We start from the raw sequence: 16,512 nt of genomic DNA, 5'->3' as shown, positions 1-16,512 counted from the left end.
AATGGCACAACACGGTTAGAAGTTTTAAATGTCCAAGGATGGAATGACCGGGAACAAAAGGATTCTATTATGCTCTTCCATCAGAATACAATGTTGGCCGAACACTGCTGGAAAAAAGACTGCAAAAAGTCGTTAAGTTCGGAACGGGAGCGCAACCAGCATAGAAAGGCGAAAACGGAGACCTGTCAACGCATAACGCACCAACTGATTTCGACCCGAAGCACTATAGAAATTTCAGCTAAATTAAAAAGAATCGGAGTTGAGAATGATACAATCTTATCAAATTCTTACCAAGAAAGTCTGACAGCGACAATCACATTATGCTGCGTAAAGGACGAATTTAGGAACCGATATTCGATACGATTCATCATAAACATTGCTGTTATCTCGGGTGATAACCTATTGATAGCGCAGGCTCTTGATTGAGTCGATTTCTGGAGTGATTTCTCCGATATTGGCGACGAAATCTGATACCCCGCGGGATAAAACAATGAATTTGTCATTGCTATAATGAAAGGGGTCTTCGGGGACGCTACACAACTAGAATGCATTGGTTTGATAATTGGACGCAGTTATCGAATTGACAGATCTAACTCTTTGTTTGCTTAGTTTGCCTTCCAAATAGTTACTGTGATGTGTGATTTGCAAGGTTGCTGTAATATTCTTAGTAAAGATATTATAAAGAATCTTGTAAAGAATGTACATGACCATGTACGCGAAACTGAATTGTATGAGAATCGTATTGGGAATTTCGGACTGGATGGAAAGGGGGTCGTCGACTTCTGCTTTCGAATTCGCACTTCCCAGAAGCTTTTTATTTCAGCCCTCGCCACGTGTGGGTGCCAATTGGGAGAGGGACACATTCACTTACATGTTTGATCTATTTCCTGATTTAAGAGTGACGTGGCGACAGCATAAATGATGAGCTTTGGAAAAGGGTTACTATACTATACTATACCATACCATCCACTCACATCCACCCCAAAGATAAGCAAACCAGTTTCTAAGTCTCTATCCAATGTAGGATAAAGGTCTATCGCCTTATCTCGCAATAAATCATTATTTCTTTTTTAAAAGCCTGTAACTAATCACCAACTGTCCTTTTTAAGCATCTGGAGTTTGCAATCCACGCTTTGGTGAGTAGTGTAATTCATTTCGGGAAAGGAATCGAGCAATGCCGTGAGAGTCGCATACGACCATACCAAGGGATGATGCGATGAGTTGGAATTCCAATTGACTGCTGTGTTGGCGGGTAAACTCCGGGTTTTTGCGAAATTAAAGGTGGCAGTGGGAAACTTGGGTCATTGTCCAGATATAAGTTTTTGATAGCCCAAGTGCCGGATTATATTAGCCAAGACACTGTCCCCGCAACACATTTAATAGCTGTAAAAACAGCTTTGCTTTACTCACTCAATTAGAAGACTTTGAGTTTTGGTGATTTACTAATGTCTTCCTTACAAAACTGTGACACAAGGTGCAATATGTTTGAAATCCGTACTATAACTTTCTGTTACATATTCACGAACGCAAACGAAACGACGTAGAGAAGGACAATGAGTATAGATCACTTAAATGTGCCGTCATCACACAGCTACTCCAACAATATTCGGTTTATCTACATAAGACATGTTCTTTCCCAGGCGGATTCCGACCTTAAGGTCGCTCCTCCCAAACACATATCGGCAACAGGCCAACACGTATCAAACCACCAATACAATGCAATCACTACACTGTTTTGGCAACAATCGCAGCTTGATGACGTCACAACCGACCCAACCAACTCTACTGTGATTCTTACCAGGCAATCCGGGCAACCCAGGTTCACCCGGGTCACCCTTGTCACCACGTGCTCCAGAGCTTCCGGGCGGCCCGCGCGGTCCTTTGATTGGTAGTTTCACTGGAAAGTTCCCGTCGTTATTTTTGCACGAGATTTCGAGGTCACATGACCCGCCCTCATCATTTAAGGTGTTATCTCCGTTGCCGTGACGCTGTTTCTTGCGGCCTTCTTTTCGGCTGCTGACCACGCATATGAAGAGAAGGACGAGTAAAAATGTCTTCTTCATGTTTGTGCCTGAAAAATATAAATGTGGTAGATGGTTATCATTGAAAAGATACACTACGCAGAGGCCATCTACTCCAAACTTCGGGCATGCATGTTTTTTTTCTTTTGGTCAGTCTTGGTGACCAATGTGCGGATATCGATGTAAGATGCAAACAAACGCTTCCGACCCTGTAGCTTGGACACACGTGGCAATGTGAGATGATGGTTTTATTGGGAATCTTGGCCAGAATGTTAAATGCATTTTGTCTACATCATCCCACCCACCGTTTATCACAGGGCGTTAATTTGTAGTGATAGTCTTGAGAAAAAAATATTTGTCAACATCGTTTTTTATGCATTTTGAGGGGAAACTATTGTGACTCCTTTTTGTCAACCTGAGGAATATCAGAACTCTTTCAAACACCAAAATTCGGACAAGATATTGTTTGGAGGCCTTGCAGACAATGTTCTACGAGTAATACCGTTAACATTTTGTGGATTTCGAAGGAGTTCTGGTGTTTCTCATAGATTGGCAAAGAGGAGTCGCGTAAGTTTCACCTTAAATGATGGGACTCCCATAACCATCGCTGACAGCACCCCTTCACCCACATAAGTAGATTATCCTCTGTTATCTCTCAATACACAAATGCTAAACCTCAATTAATTACATTCGATCAATAGACTCCAGCTAACTTGGTCAATGTCTGTTTTGTGCAACAGTGTGTTTTCTAACTGGATGAAATTACTATCATGTACATGAAGTATCAGATAATAGTGGTTAAGACGCGACTTTTAACCCTTTTTGAAGCATATCATCTGCTCGTGCTTGCTTTTGTTTATCTCTTTCATGAAAACAATATCGTGTGCACACTTAAAAAAAAAATGTTATCGAAAACATCGTTTGTGTGTTTCTCCGGAAAGCTCGGAGGGCATGACCAGATGGTTTATAAGGGAAAAAACTCTCTGAGAGGTGAAATGTCATCATGTTTCCGAAAGTTGTTGAGACTCTGCATTTATTTTTTAATTTCGTTTAGAAAGGCCGAATACTTTCCCATATCTATACCATGGCCTTCTCTCGCTGATCAAATAGATTTCTCACAAATTTGTAACGTTTTACACCAATCAGGAGCGCTCATCAATTTCCTGCATCTTGTCCCACATCCTCCTACTTCCGGCGTAAACAGCTGGGCTAAGTCGTCTGCATTAGTGCCGAATCAGGCAGTAATCTGGCAAAACATTCGCAGATAATCTCGTTGCCACAACCACTTACATTGCATCAACGGGTTGTTGAGAAAACTACGTAGTAAATGAACGAAGGGCCTTGATGTCGTGGGATGGAGAATGTAATGAAATGATGAAGTAAATCGTTTTTTCGATGAACCTATTTGGATTGAAAACAGCACTGGTACCGCAATTAAAGCATCAATTACAAAGTGCTACAGCGAACACACTGAAATGGCATAATGGATTTTGGTATATGGACCATGTCTTGTGCATCAGCGCACCAGTTCTATTATCCCTCTTAACGAAGCAAAAAAGCTGCCTCCCCACTTACGAAGTTTGCATTACGTAGGTGTACGTACGTATAATATAACAGCATGATTAAAAGAGCGTGGGATGTTGGCTATCCATTGTGATTTCGTTCCTTCTTTAGTTAAGTCGAATTGACATTTTCATGTGCGAAGTTATATCATAAGAAAAGGAACACAAAATGTACTGAAAAGAAACCTGTTGCTTTCTGAGACTGCAGAATGTAATCCACCAAAGAAAAGTAAAGAAAATGTCACAAGAAAAATTGAAATGCCTTACAAATGATCACAATATGTCTTGTTATATTTTTCAAACATGGCTTCGCTTCGAATAATTTACGTGACAGAATGTTCGATCAGACATGCTTTATGTAGCTCGCGCAGTCGGCGGTGCAATGGGGATGTCACAAGAGATGACACTCATAGATTTATGATGCTATTGAATCATCAGTACTGAACGGTTTCTGATTACGACGGAAGACATCTTAATTCGAGGAAGCCCGTACAGCAATTCATGCACAGTAATGTTGCGATTGAGAAACATTGCAACAATGATGTTTGAGAGTTCTGTACGCCATTTTCAAGACCTTGTCATAAGCCCGAGTTCAAGATGGATTATTTACATGGACCAAGGCCGAGAAACAAACTGTACGCCTAGTTACGACCCAAACTGGCCTTTATCACCAGTATACTCCGACGGCACCTGCCTATATCTGGATCTGCCATGCCAGGGTTTGCTATTATCGGTATGACAAGGCTAAGTGATAAATGTCTAGTTGTTATCCATCAATATGCTTCTGGTTTACTACATTAGTTTGGGTGTTGAGAGTGACAAATATGAGTTTCAGAACTACGGAACAGCTGCGTCAAACATTGAGGACATAACATGTACATGTATAATGCAGATCGATGAAGGCTAGAGCATTTGTTTCTAGTGTACCGAACCCACGAAGAACATGAAGAAAGAAGTTTGGCACCTGGTCGACCAATCTATCTCTCCGAGAATGGGAGTTTGGATCACGGAAAGAAATCTGACGCAAAGTCTCCTTAACTACGCACTCTCAGAAATAAATGTTTTTGAGCTTTTTCGGCCAACAAAAATATGCACCACGAGGGGTTTTTCGGTAAGATGAAAAAACCCTGGTGTGAGACTCCACAAAGGGTTATTCATTCCACCGAAAAACCTTTACAGGGTGCATATTTGTGTTGACCGAAAAATCCTGGAAAGGTTTTCAAAGGCTCAAAGCTCTTTATTTCTAAGAGTGTGGCCTCGTCCATCACTGTCACCGGTTAATCACTACAAAGAAGATTGAACATTTTACACAGTTAATGGTCCATCATGTTCCTTTTGATGGCAGCAGGTAACCCGGGGACAAACTCAAGTTAGCATTGTCAATGCGGAATTGGACTTTTTGGGAGGATGACTTATGATTTGATCACGATCGCCAATGCCAAGGGTCATGAGGGAAGCTTTTGTAGCATGCCGCAACATCCATCATTGTTGGTCTGTGTTCTTGCACGCGTGAACGATCACCCTGACATCGTACTGAAGTTAAAAAGTGTCTCAAACTGGAGTGCGTGCTGATATGCATCCTTACGATCACGCACTGATAAAGTAGTTGGTCCTCATTATTTGCGGTCTACATGGTGCGCGCGCTGTAGTTTCCTTGACGTTTTCTCTTTACAAATTACCGAGACCAGTCTCGGGAATAAGTAGATTTTTTCTGTTCATAATTATTTGTCTTCATTCGGTTATTCCATTGGTCAAAAGCCCCAAATATTCTCAATTTTTTTTTTTCGTTAAGAATCTTGTGTCTAGTGCACATTAACTTACAAGGATATTCGACCTGGTATATGCAGCAACAAGTTGTACTGCGCAATTCGACAAAAAAGACGTCCTTCGAACGATATTTTCGTTTCAAGACATATTTCTTAATTACATGTATTTCATTTTGCTGCCGTTACATGCTGTGTGGTACAAACTTGACCTTGACCGAATCCCATTGCAAATGATTATTCCCTTCACGCTCGCACACTCCGCTTGAGTAGAATCTATCATTCCCCATTGATTACTATTACATGAAGCAAGCAGTCTACATATTTTTCAATTATCGTCAAGATCAAGAAAACGAGAGTATACAATCTCCCCGTGTTACTGAAAACAGTTTAATCAACATAACATTCGAATGGCTGATCTCAAATTTCTTGTCCACATTCCGTCTATTTAATCTTAGGGGAAGATAAATACCAATGATTACATTTCAGAGTCGATCCATGGGTCACATTTAACCGTAGATCAACAATAGAAATCAAAAACAAGCCGTCGATTTGTATTACGTTCTATCCAAAACATCACATAAAATGAAATTAACCTACTCCCCATAACACATAGCTCTGTGGAAATGAATGAGATATGTTTGTTTAATGTTTGTATAATCTTATGCATGCACATGTTATTCATCTAAATTGAATCCAAACGACACTGTCAATATTCATTACCGCTGACGCAACATCTCGCCAAATGATTATAACTGACTCGCTATATCGAACATTGATATTGACATACAGTCAGAGGCGAGAGAGATATTTGTCCACTGTCAATTGCAGTGTCGTTCGCGACGGAAATTGTGCACCAAACGACAAGAAAAATATCTATCGAATAAAAATGCCATAAGGACGTAAAACGCAAACACTTTTTTTGGATACGACGATATATCCTAGCATACTAGCATCATCCTTAACCACAACCCTCCTGGATTGCAACCTTGTATCGCTAACGAAATTTAGATTCCCTTGACAGTCGCACGTAACCATATGAACCATCGCTTGTTAAGAAGCGCTATTTGATAATGGAAGCGTGAAGGCCCGCGACAATAGATGCCTGATTGCCAAATGCAGTCCCCGTTGCTCCTCAAAATCGTGTTAGATAGATATCACGCACGCGAAAGTACGGTGTGACACATGATGGACACATCAACACCGAGACTTATTAAGCGCCAACTGGTATTTTATGTCGAGTCTGACCACAGGGACCACCATTTCGGTTCGAGCTTGCAATCCTAGAGAATGCCAATTCCAAGGGTGGGAGACTACGACTCTCCTAACTTGATTTTTAGTCTCGAAACGAACATGGAAGTTCGATGTTCATCTTGGTATATACTGCATGTTTGTCAAGATGTCAATTCCGTATATGCGATCTTCAAATATCGAATTCCGTCTTGTTCATGATGGCGGCCAAGGTGGGGCAGAGCCTAAGAAACGGCATTCAGTATTCATCGTCTGGGCCATCTGTCAATAAACGGGTAGGAATATATAAATTGCTCATCATGACAACGGTACTCTATTGGATAACAGATAAACGCTCTCCCAGGACGACTCCAATACTTCTTTTTAACCCCCTCGTTGACAGGGGTGGTAATCTTCACAAACATGTCCCGCATCATATGCCCACTTTTTGCGATATGTACATCAGAGGTAAAGGGATAATGCAAAGTTAATTTGACCCATGCAGTGTTAGTGACAGTTCAATGTATATAAGCCTATGACAGTACAGCAGTGACTCCCCTTTTTCAGACATAGAATATGCTGGGTCACTAATGCATTGTCTTGACCCAGTTGTAATGTGAATTATTTTCGCTTGATAGAGTGCTTTGTTTTTTCCTTACGATCTTTACTTACTCCGAAAGCCAAAATCACCCCCTGCCTACAATATCCACCAGAATCCCTGGCCTATGGTGAAGTTGCGATAACAGGGCATGCTAAATGAAACAGGCTTGACCTTTGTTTTTGGTAAACCATCTCTCTACTGCTACGCTATTTTTTTCCTGGACAGTTGCACACCGGGGTTTTCAATATAGGTGATGAAAGTTGACCCTGTAATGTGAGTTGTTTTCGTTCCTTTCTAAATGAAAGCGGAATCACAAAATTTCGTCGATAACCACATATTTTCATTGAATATTCGCATACACAACAGCTGGTCACACAAATCATTCAGACAATAATGTACCCCATGGTTCAATATCAGTATGATATTGAATAAGAAATCAAACGTAGCGATATATCATCCACTGATGGAGTAATGGACGAATGTTGAGTACCGAGTGAAATACTATCCGAATCCAAAGTCTCTGGACCGTTTCGTTGTATTTCAGCAACAATAAGTCATTGTCTAAAACATTCTCCCTGTGGACTGTACTGAGTGATGCTAATGGCTCGGTATTGACTGAGATCGTTGGGATATCTTTCTGGTAGATCAGTCAATACGCTAATCGGGGCTAGAAGCCTACAGACACATGGCAAGATTCGTTTTTACTTACGGAGTCGTCGAAATGTTTGCATGAGCACGGCCATTTTGGCGTCTCTCTAACCAAGAACAAGGTAACTTTGCACTTATCCAATTCAACTTATCAGTGATAACATTCCCATGAACTCGACCGTCCTCAAGAACCAACATAAAGGGACGGAAAAGTGATAATGGTCGACTTTGAGCTGCCATAATGTTACATGTAGCGTCGCCGCCCCATCTTGGTAGACTGATAAAGCGACCGAAATGGTTGGGACGGGTGTCGCTAAAATGTTTTATTTTCAATTCAGAAAAATGTTTGAGCCGCTAACGTGGTAAGAAGTCGTTAACATGTTTTGTAACATGCCGGAACCGCAGGCCAACATCAATGGCATTACCATCGATAGCTGACAATGGCCGGGTACTACTTCTTCTTCTTCTAGGTTATAGAACATTCCTTAATTTCTGCAAATCATGCTAATAAGGCTGGTATGAACAGTATGGTATGAACAATCTGGAAAGACTGTGATTGTACATGAGACTGTCATTTTAGCTATATTAGCAAGGGTGATCCTCGGCAGGTTATTCAGGGAATAACACCCAGCTGTTGCTGGCAATGCTACTAAGTATTCCTTGCTGAATCCCCCATGACCATCCAGAACACTGCTTAATTGGCCGGTATTCCCCGAAGAAAGTTCCCGATGCCGCAGCGCGATGTCACTGGTTATGCTTGGTGAATGATACATGTACACTACATGTAGACCCTGTCTCTAGCTAGGTCACCACTTAATTGGCCAAACACTGCTTAATTGACCGCTACATCCCGGTGGTGGCCTGGGTTTGACGATAGCTAGATAGATTCCTGTTGAGTGTGATCTATCAGTGCAAACCCGATCGTATCACTGCTACAGCGGCAGGTATAGCACTGTTCAATAAGTTTTCCCGTTTTTCGTGGTTATATTCATGTTTAACATCGCCACCCGCCCCGATTTTGGTCATCGCCTGAGAATTGTTTAATTTTTTACATTAGGGAGTTTCCGCATCGCTTACGATTACGATTACGATTACGATTTCAAAGTCGTAATCGTAATACTCTCAAAACCGGCATGAACCAGAAATTTTGTTTCCGCATTTACACCAACGACTTGGTGTACTGTAGTATTGGCCCTATACTCTGCTCTCATGATCTGGGTGCACTTTTCTCGGCGCTAAAACATGATCAAAATCGCCGTTGATCACATTAAATGCAGTTCCTATGTTTGACAGATATGTTCTAAAGTATTCGTCAATGAATATTTCACCTTGAATTTGATATGTAGCGTGGAAAAAAGGCTTTTCGCTAATCCATGTAATCGTTTTTGACTTACGAAGATCAGCCGGAATCCTCGTAAGAACGAGACGAAAGTACCATCGACAATTTCGCCGGGGATGACGTAGCACCAAAAATCGATGACGTCAAACACAAATCGTAATCGTAATCGTAAGCGATGCGGAAACTCGCTATTAGGGAGGTTCCGCACCGCCTACGATTACGATTACGATTACGATTTCGGAAAACGTAATCGTAATCGTAATCGCATCGAGAAGCAGCTAAATTCAGTTCCGCAAAAATACTCTTGATGTCATTCGAGAAACCCACGGCTCACGAACAGAGCGAATTTTCATTCCTATTTCATTGCAGTCGTGACGGTCTAAAACAGCTTTCCTAATGAAATTTGCACGTCCTACGTCTGGTGTGCATAGTCAAAATATATTGTTTGTGAAAAGCGTGACCCAGGATACTTTGGAAGTGCATGAAATTGACGTTCTCGATGATCGTTTATCACTTACGAAGATTAGCCGCCATCGTCGTAGAAACGAACCGAATATGCCGCAGACGATAGGGCTGATGACGTTGCTGCAAAATTGATGACGTCATACACAAATCGTAATCGTAATCGTAATCGTAGGCGGTGCGGAACCTCCCTATTGTGCTGCCACTTCCGATCATCACGCTTACATCAGACCACACTAGTTGATGTGGAAATGACTGGACCAGTTTTACAGCAGTTGATGGTATAACGGGCATGTGATCCAGGAGCTTTCCTTGCGATGTAAACAAGATAAAAATGAAACTAGCCTCGTATGCATACTGCATTACCTGTTGCTTTACATGACATGAATTCTGACGGGGAATTCCAATTTCTGCCTGTATACAATCAGTATCCTCAATTGATCTAGGTCATTACACGTATTTACATTATTCAGGCAAATAGCATATCAAAATATCAAAATCTAGGTTGTGACCTACACACAGATAACCAGGCATCGTCTATCGCAGCTAAATGTAAGTACAAATTAGGTAGCTATAGAACTGTACTCAGATACTTTCTCTTTTGAAACGAAAAGTTGATTAGACATGTATCCTCTGGCATCTGATTCGCCGATTCAAGATCTTTTAAGTGTCTCTGTTTCAAAATTCTTCGAGGTTGAACGCATTCCTTGAAACAACTTGCAAGGTAAGGCCTATAACGCTTGGCCTGATACTATATACGCAGCGCACCATACCCGCTATGTTGCCTGTTGGCGAACAGTTCAGGATATTTCAGTTGGTGTGGTAATGTAACTTACAGCATGGAATTAGTGTCTCCACATGGCAGACTGTTCGTTCATTGTTTTTTTCTGCATCATCCAACTCATTCAGGGCATGATCAGATACCTAGCCAAAACCCTGTGCATTGAAAATTAATGGCTTTTAGCTCATTACCTGCTGCAGACCCGTGGTCAACCCTGCGCATTTTGCACAACCTCAAGATATTCTAAAACCCGTATGATGCCTGATGCAGACCTGAATTATACACTATAATCTTGTTGAAGACATTCATTTTCTATTTCCAGGTTCAGCTAGATTTACTGATTTACATATTCCCTGGCAGTAATTTCCGGGAAGAGTAGTCTGAAAATCATGGACTGTACAAGTATCTCGGCGCCGGTTGTATATGCATTACATGTTGTATGTATCCTCGGGCCGTTGTCAGAAGGAGAGTACATTCCAACCAATTCCAAATGGGACAGGATTCTGAAGGACGACGAGATTCGAGACATTGAGAAACGACAGGTGAGTGCAACTGGGTCCGAAATGTCACCATATGTTGGTCCTTAAATGAAAGGTCATTCATCTGGCGTTGTAATTGCTCAAAATTACTGTCAATCCTTCGTTAGACCATGAACTCATTAGCTCTATATTCAGTATTGGTTATCTTTGGTCTGACCCTGGGTATTTCAAAGAATATGATATACCGAAACGAGAAGTTCATATCATGTCATCAGAAACATGCAACGAAATCATGTCATCCGGGACGAAGATTCTAGAAATACCCTGCCGGATTCCCGGCGCCGGTCATCCGTCGGCTTGTCTTTAGTCTCTCGTGACTAACTGACAAGTGCGATCAAAGCGCAGTTACTCTGCTTGAGAAATCGAGAGAGCGGATTAAAAATCTTCTTAATGAATTAGTCACATATCTAAGTTCAACTCCATCAACTTTATCCAATATGTTTACTTTAGGTTTTTTTAGATAAGAGGTTTTCAGATTTTTGTTTTAATTTCAGAAGTTAATCGTGCTTGAAGAAGAAGGGTGTCTAAAATATCCTGCGAATGGCGTATCAAGTTCGGCCACGCCTTCAGACGGTCGCAGTAAAGCAGATGATTGTGCGTTGCGTAAGGATTCAAGGTGGAAAAGCGACAATTCCACCAACAACCAAAGAGGTGATTGTTTCGCAGAAAGATCGACGAATACAACAAAGCCATTGGTGAATCGTGAAAACTCTCGACTGACCCAGAACATACCTACCTTCAAAGGGCCGCTTTCGCGAACACGGAATAGTCATAGCTGCAACAATATTCTGAGTTCCAGTGTTGTACGTAATGGTTCAAGCGACGACGACGAGGACTTGTACAGAGAACCACGTGGCAAAGGTGACGCATCGTCCGCTACAAATGCCCACCACCAAATGCATCAAACAAGGGCTCCTTTGCCAGATTTCTCGGACAAGGGTCAAAGAACTTTGAGTTTTAGGAACTGGAGTAATCCACATCGTTGCAGCACATCAGAAGCTTCTGAAGCGGGTTTGTTTTACCCCGGTCATGGCAACGGTTTGTTGTGTCATTATTGTGGGGCCTTCGTAGAGCAGTTAACTAGTTCTGACGATGCCTGGATTGAACACGCCAGGGTCAATCCAAGATGTCAGTTCGTCCGGTCGGCAAAGGGCGAAGGTTTCATCAGAATGGTACAAGAAATGTATGACAATGATATTGATGAAGGCACTCTTGAACGGGAATTGAATTTATTGGAAGTAGACGACAGACGACAGCTTCAAGAGACAAATACAAATAGTAGACATATTGCCCCTCCAACGACGTCCACGTCAGGTGCAGTATCATCCACATCTAATTCGGGCCGATCCTCGAACGTAATAAAAACACCAAGCGCTTCCAATGACGTTCAGACACCCTATACCCTGCCCCGTAGGATACCGCCAATACCACCATCTACCAAACCTGCTCCCAAGGCCCAACGCCGACCAAGAACCCAAAAGAGACAGGTTCAAGCCCGGGAGGTCCGTGCTCGTCTCGACCTTGACTGGGCCCAGGAGCTACTCAGAATGGGTTACTCAAATGAACTTTTAGGAGCTGTTATATCCGAACAGCTCATCTACGAAGGCGACGATTTCAAGTCGTTCAAGGACATGCTGATGGCGACCATTGACGCTGCGGACCAGAGAGATAGTTACCCAGTGATGCATTATGCACTGGGCCTCTCTCAGGAAACCTCCATGTCCACATCAGGTGTTGGTACAAAGCCCGTTGACTGTGCCGGTGCCCTTCGGGCTACAGCATCAAGGACAACATGTTCTAATGCTGTCGCAGCGTTGTCGGTGGGGGCCACTTCCTGGACAGAGACGACGACGCCTAGTGGCAATCGGAGAAACACTTCAACACCGAGCGGACAGAGTAATAGTGTGACCACTGCAAATCTTAAAACTGAGAACAGAGAACTCAAGGAGAGAATGATGTGTAAGATATGTTTCGATATGGAAGCCAATGTGGTATTCCTGCCATGCGGCCACTTGGTTGTGTGCGAGCAGTGCAGCAGGAGGGTTAGGGAGTGTCCACTCTGTAGGAGGCCGATCAGTGGAGTTGTCAAGACATACCTTTCATGAAGGGCCTTTTCGAAAACTAGACAATGCAGATCTAGCAATAGAGTATCTAGCTGCAATAGCAACAGTTATTTGGGAGGCTCTCAGAGTGGCCAAAAATAATGCTACGCATCGGAAAATGGTAACATAGCTATGCCTTAAAGACACATCACGCCAGTATTTGTCCAATTGTGACTTCTGTGACCTTTGAAAACCACAGGATCACCCAGGAGACCAACAAACATTTTGAAGGGAAAATTCGCTCACTCATTTAAAGAGAATATTATTAGTGCGCTCGTCATCCTCATGTTTACTCAATTGCTGCTTGAAGAAAGGCTATAACCGGCATCTGTCATCACGCTACGGTAAATATAATGATCCCTGCAACAATTTCATGATTAACGAATGTCTCATTAACACCCGCCAAGGACATTCGATGCGTGATGTTAACACACGACAGCATTTGAGTTCTTAGCGGACGTAAACGAGCGAATCTGTCAATCTCATAAAATCATTTTCTCCCAAAGTAAAAGCTAAGACCTCAACGACGTTTTCTGAAGAGGACGTAATTCACTCTATATTTAACTCAACTGGGATTATTCTAAAATCACTCCCACTTTAGTCGATACCAAACTCTTAGAATAAAGGTTAATAGCCTTGAAGCAAAAAAAATTGTTTGTGAATTGAAAATGCAGCACCGGTGCACATGCGACATGATACTGCATTGAAAAGCAACTCAGCACTTCATTGGCGGACTAATGCGCCATTCTGGCTGATGAGATGTAATATACATTTATTGAACCAAAAATGCATCGATAACATTCTCATACAAAACTAAATCCGCGATATTTTGTCATCAATGTGATCATACTCAAGTTATATATTGTCATACCATGATATATAATTCGAATCCTCAATCCGTTCAATTACATTTAAACCAAATATGCAATAAACACGACATTTCGTAATCTAATTTTTTCTCCATTAACCTGAGATCTCAGCTGGTCGTTGGAAACCTCAATTGTGTTACTGATTTTCTTACAACGACTGATTTGCCATGACACCTGCGCATGGTAGGGAGACACAAAGAAATGATATTCTAATCCGTATTTACATTACAATCTTCAAGAAAGCTGCAACGTTTTTAACAACAGAAAGTGATGAATATTTCGCATCAAGTTTAACCCTTTGATAAACATCTTCGCTTTGAAATGTCTCATGCTTTAGCCTATCTTTGCGCTAAAAACTCTATCACCCTGGAGTTATCTAGTCCGATGCAAAAGACGTTGATTCGTATCGACTGGTGGCTTTCCGATCTGACAAGTCTGAAGACAGCCGCGGAAACGATCAGAATCCCGTATGACAGTTGATGTTCTTTACTCATCTCCAAGTGCTTATAGGCGATCAGTTTGACTCTAAATGCTATCATGTTTGTAAGATACTATTTGTTGTGTAATTCGCTCTTACTTTTGTACGAAATCAGAGTTTTCGTGATTGATTGGTTTATTTAAAGGACATAAATTTGGCGATGATCATGCTGCGTGTGTTCTGAGTGTCCTTTCCTATGCTGCGTTGACAATCCCCAGGACGAGATCGCTTCTCAGATTTGTTTTATCCTTTTAACCAAACCGATTTCAACAGTGCATGGCTTTTGCAGGGAAGAAATGCCCAAGATAATCTCTCGTGATAAAAAGGTCGGAACTCCTACTTATTATCTACGTTGCTGGCAGTAATTTCGTTTCATGTTTCCAACGATATATCCCATCATACAAATCAGCGTTTTTTATGATAGACGTTAACGTGATCTAGAGATATCAGGGATAGGATGTCGACACATTGCCACCTTAATGTTATCGGGAGTGCATCGATATAAGAGCTCATTCTACCTCTACGTCATTCGTTTTAAAATTCTCGTAAGATTCTTAGTTAAGAATCGTTTAGTGCATGCACATGCACTTGCATACGAAACTAGATAAGATCTTAACTAAGAATATAATTTGTATTTTCGACATTGGAATCTTGGATATACAGAATGAAAATCAACAGAAATGTAAAAGTATCAATCCTAGTAGTTCTCAACTAAAAAGTCCAGAAACTCGATTTCGGGTTGGAGGTCTCTTCTTTAGTTAGTCTTAATTGAGGCCCATGCATTTTAGCCATCCTTCAACTCTAACTAACCTACTATAATAAAGAAAAAAACATAGATTTAATCAAATACTTACTTTATGTTGACGAAACTCCCGTAGAATATCGCCCAGTCTCCGCTGCTGTCCCTGTTGCCAGGTAACGTGAAGGCGTCCCGTAATGTCCGCTGATTAATCCTAAAGGAATATAAACTGTCCTCCAGCGTAAATTGATAAAAACACGGAAAAATCAGAACAGTGTGATCTTGTCGACTGATTGTATGATATTTGTGAAGTGTTTGGTGGTTTGAGTGAGTGAACTTGGCAAGGGAGTCGAGTTTATTGGGATTATGCCATGCTGGACCAGGTGGTGCAGGCTGTGATGCCGTGGTGCGTCCAGGGCTTTTGGTGATCTTGGTCGACGTCCGGGACGCAGGCGGTGCTGTGGGCGCGTCGTGCATGATTTGGCCGCTGTGATGTTAGTGTATTGGCCCTAAATGCAATGGGGTAAGCATCTCTTCATTGCAAATCCATGGCACAAATAATTGGGTTATTGTAATGTATCGACATTATTGTGTGCACAGATCGTGCCCACGTCGAAAACCCACTCAGATGGTATTCTTGATGTTCTTAACCAAACATCTTTTCAGGATTCCTGTAAGATTTTTAGTTCAGTTCTTAAGTAAGAATCTTAAAATAATCCTGTAAAGCACATGCACATGCACACGAAACTAGATAAGATCTTTACTAAGAATCGTATCTGGATATTCGACCTCGGAGTTATCAATCTACCTATTATTCGAGCATTTTGACAATCAATTTGTAACTTATACGTATTTTGAGAATATAAGAACACTCTTTTCTTCACTGCGATTTAAAACGAAATATCACATGTTTTTGAAAATCGTCCAGGTATGCATGCAGGAATGTACATGTACACGATGATGATCTACACTGTGCACAAGCTTATTACTGCTCGCAACTTTCCAATCCATTGAACGACCAGAAACGACTTAAAAATATCTCATTGCCTTAGATCTCTCTTACCAACCTATCAGTCAATGAATCGACAAGCTCTCTACTATTAGTCTTAGATCTTACTTGATGAATAAGCTAATTAGTCTAAACGGGAAGTGTTCTCCATGTTTACCACGCGTGGTGCCTTTTGAATGCGTCGGCCCTCCTCGGCTTGTGATGTTCTTGAGATGTCCCTGCGTCTATCTGACACATACAGTTGAAGGGGAACATATTATGCAAGGTATAGAGGGAGAGCCAAATTAAAATTGCACAGCTTTTATGTTAAGTCAGCTGACAGTTCATGTCTGTGTCAGGGTGAAGCACTAGGAGCATTAACGTGTATCA

The 16,512-nt window shown here is 41.6% G+C and overlaps 2 protein-coding genes across 5 annotated transcripts in view; one reads left to right on the top strand and one right to left on the bottom strand.

Annotated features, from left to right (window-relative positions):
* Nucleotides 1-15,604, bottom strand: part of LOC135497590 (C1q-related factor-like) — a 41,394-nt gene extending 25,790 nt beyond the window's left edge. Inside the window, exons 1-2 of one of the 3 annotated variants that reach the window (XM_064787364.1) lie at nt 15,250-15,604; nt 1,799-2,071 (exon numbers count right to left, since the gene is read on the bottom strand). In XM_064787364.1, the coding sequence (XP_064643434.1) occupies nt 1,799-2,063 (265 nt within the window). In that variant the 5' untranslated portion in view covers nt 2,064-2,071; nt 15,250-15,604. The remainder of the gene's footprint in view (nt 1-1,798; nt 2,072-15,249) is intronic. The other 2 variants (XM_064787365.1, XM_064787366.1) reach the window with 2 other exon arrangements.
* Nucleotides 10,048-14,534, top strand: LOC135497589 (baculoviral IAP repeat-containing protein 3-like). 2 transcript variants are annotated; one of them, XM_064787362.1, is made up of 3 exons: nt 10,048-10,178; nt 10,730-10,949; nt 11,441-14,534. In XM_064787362.1, exons 2-3 carry the CDS (start codon nt 10,797-10,799, stop codon nt 13,049-13,051), a joined length of 1,764 nt encoding a protein of 587 aa, XP_064643432.1. In that variant the 5' UTR covers nt 10,048-10,178; nt 10,730-10,796; the 3' UTR covers nt 13,052-14,534. The 2 variants fall into 2 exon arrangements, with proteins under 2 accessions (XP_064643432.1, XP_064643433.1); XM_064787363.1 differs by lacking the exon at nt 10,048-10,178 and adding an exon at nt 10,301-10,350.
* Nucleotides 15,605-16,512: the final 908 nt, after the last annotated feature.

This window comes from Lineus longissimus, chromosome 13 (genome assembly GCF_910592395.1).
Source record: "Lineus longissimus chromosome 13, tnLinLong1.2, whole genome shotgun sequence".
NCBI classification, from domain to species: domain Eukaryota; kingdom Metazoa; phylum Nemertea; class Pilidiophora; order Heteronemertea; family Lineidae; genus Lineus; species Lineus longissimus.
The sequence above is the reverse complement of the archived record's forward strand: the minus strand, read 5'-3'. Positions and strand labels throughout refer to the sequence as shown.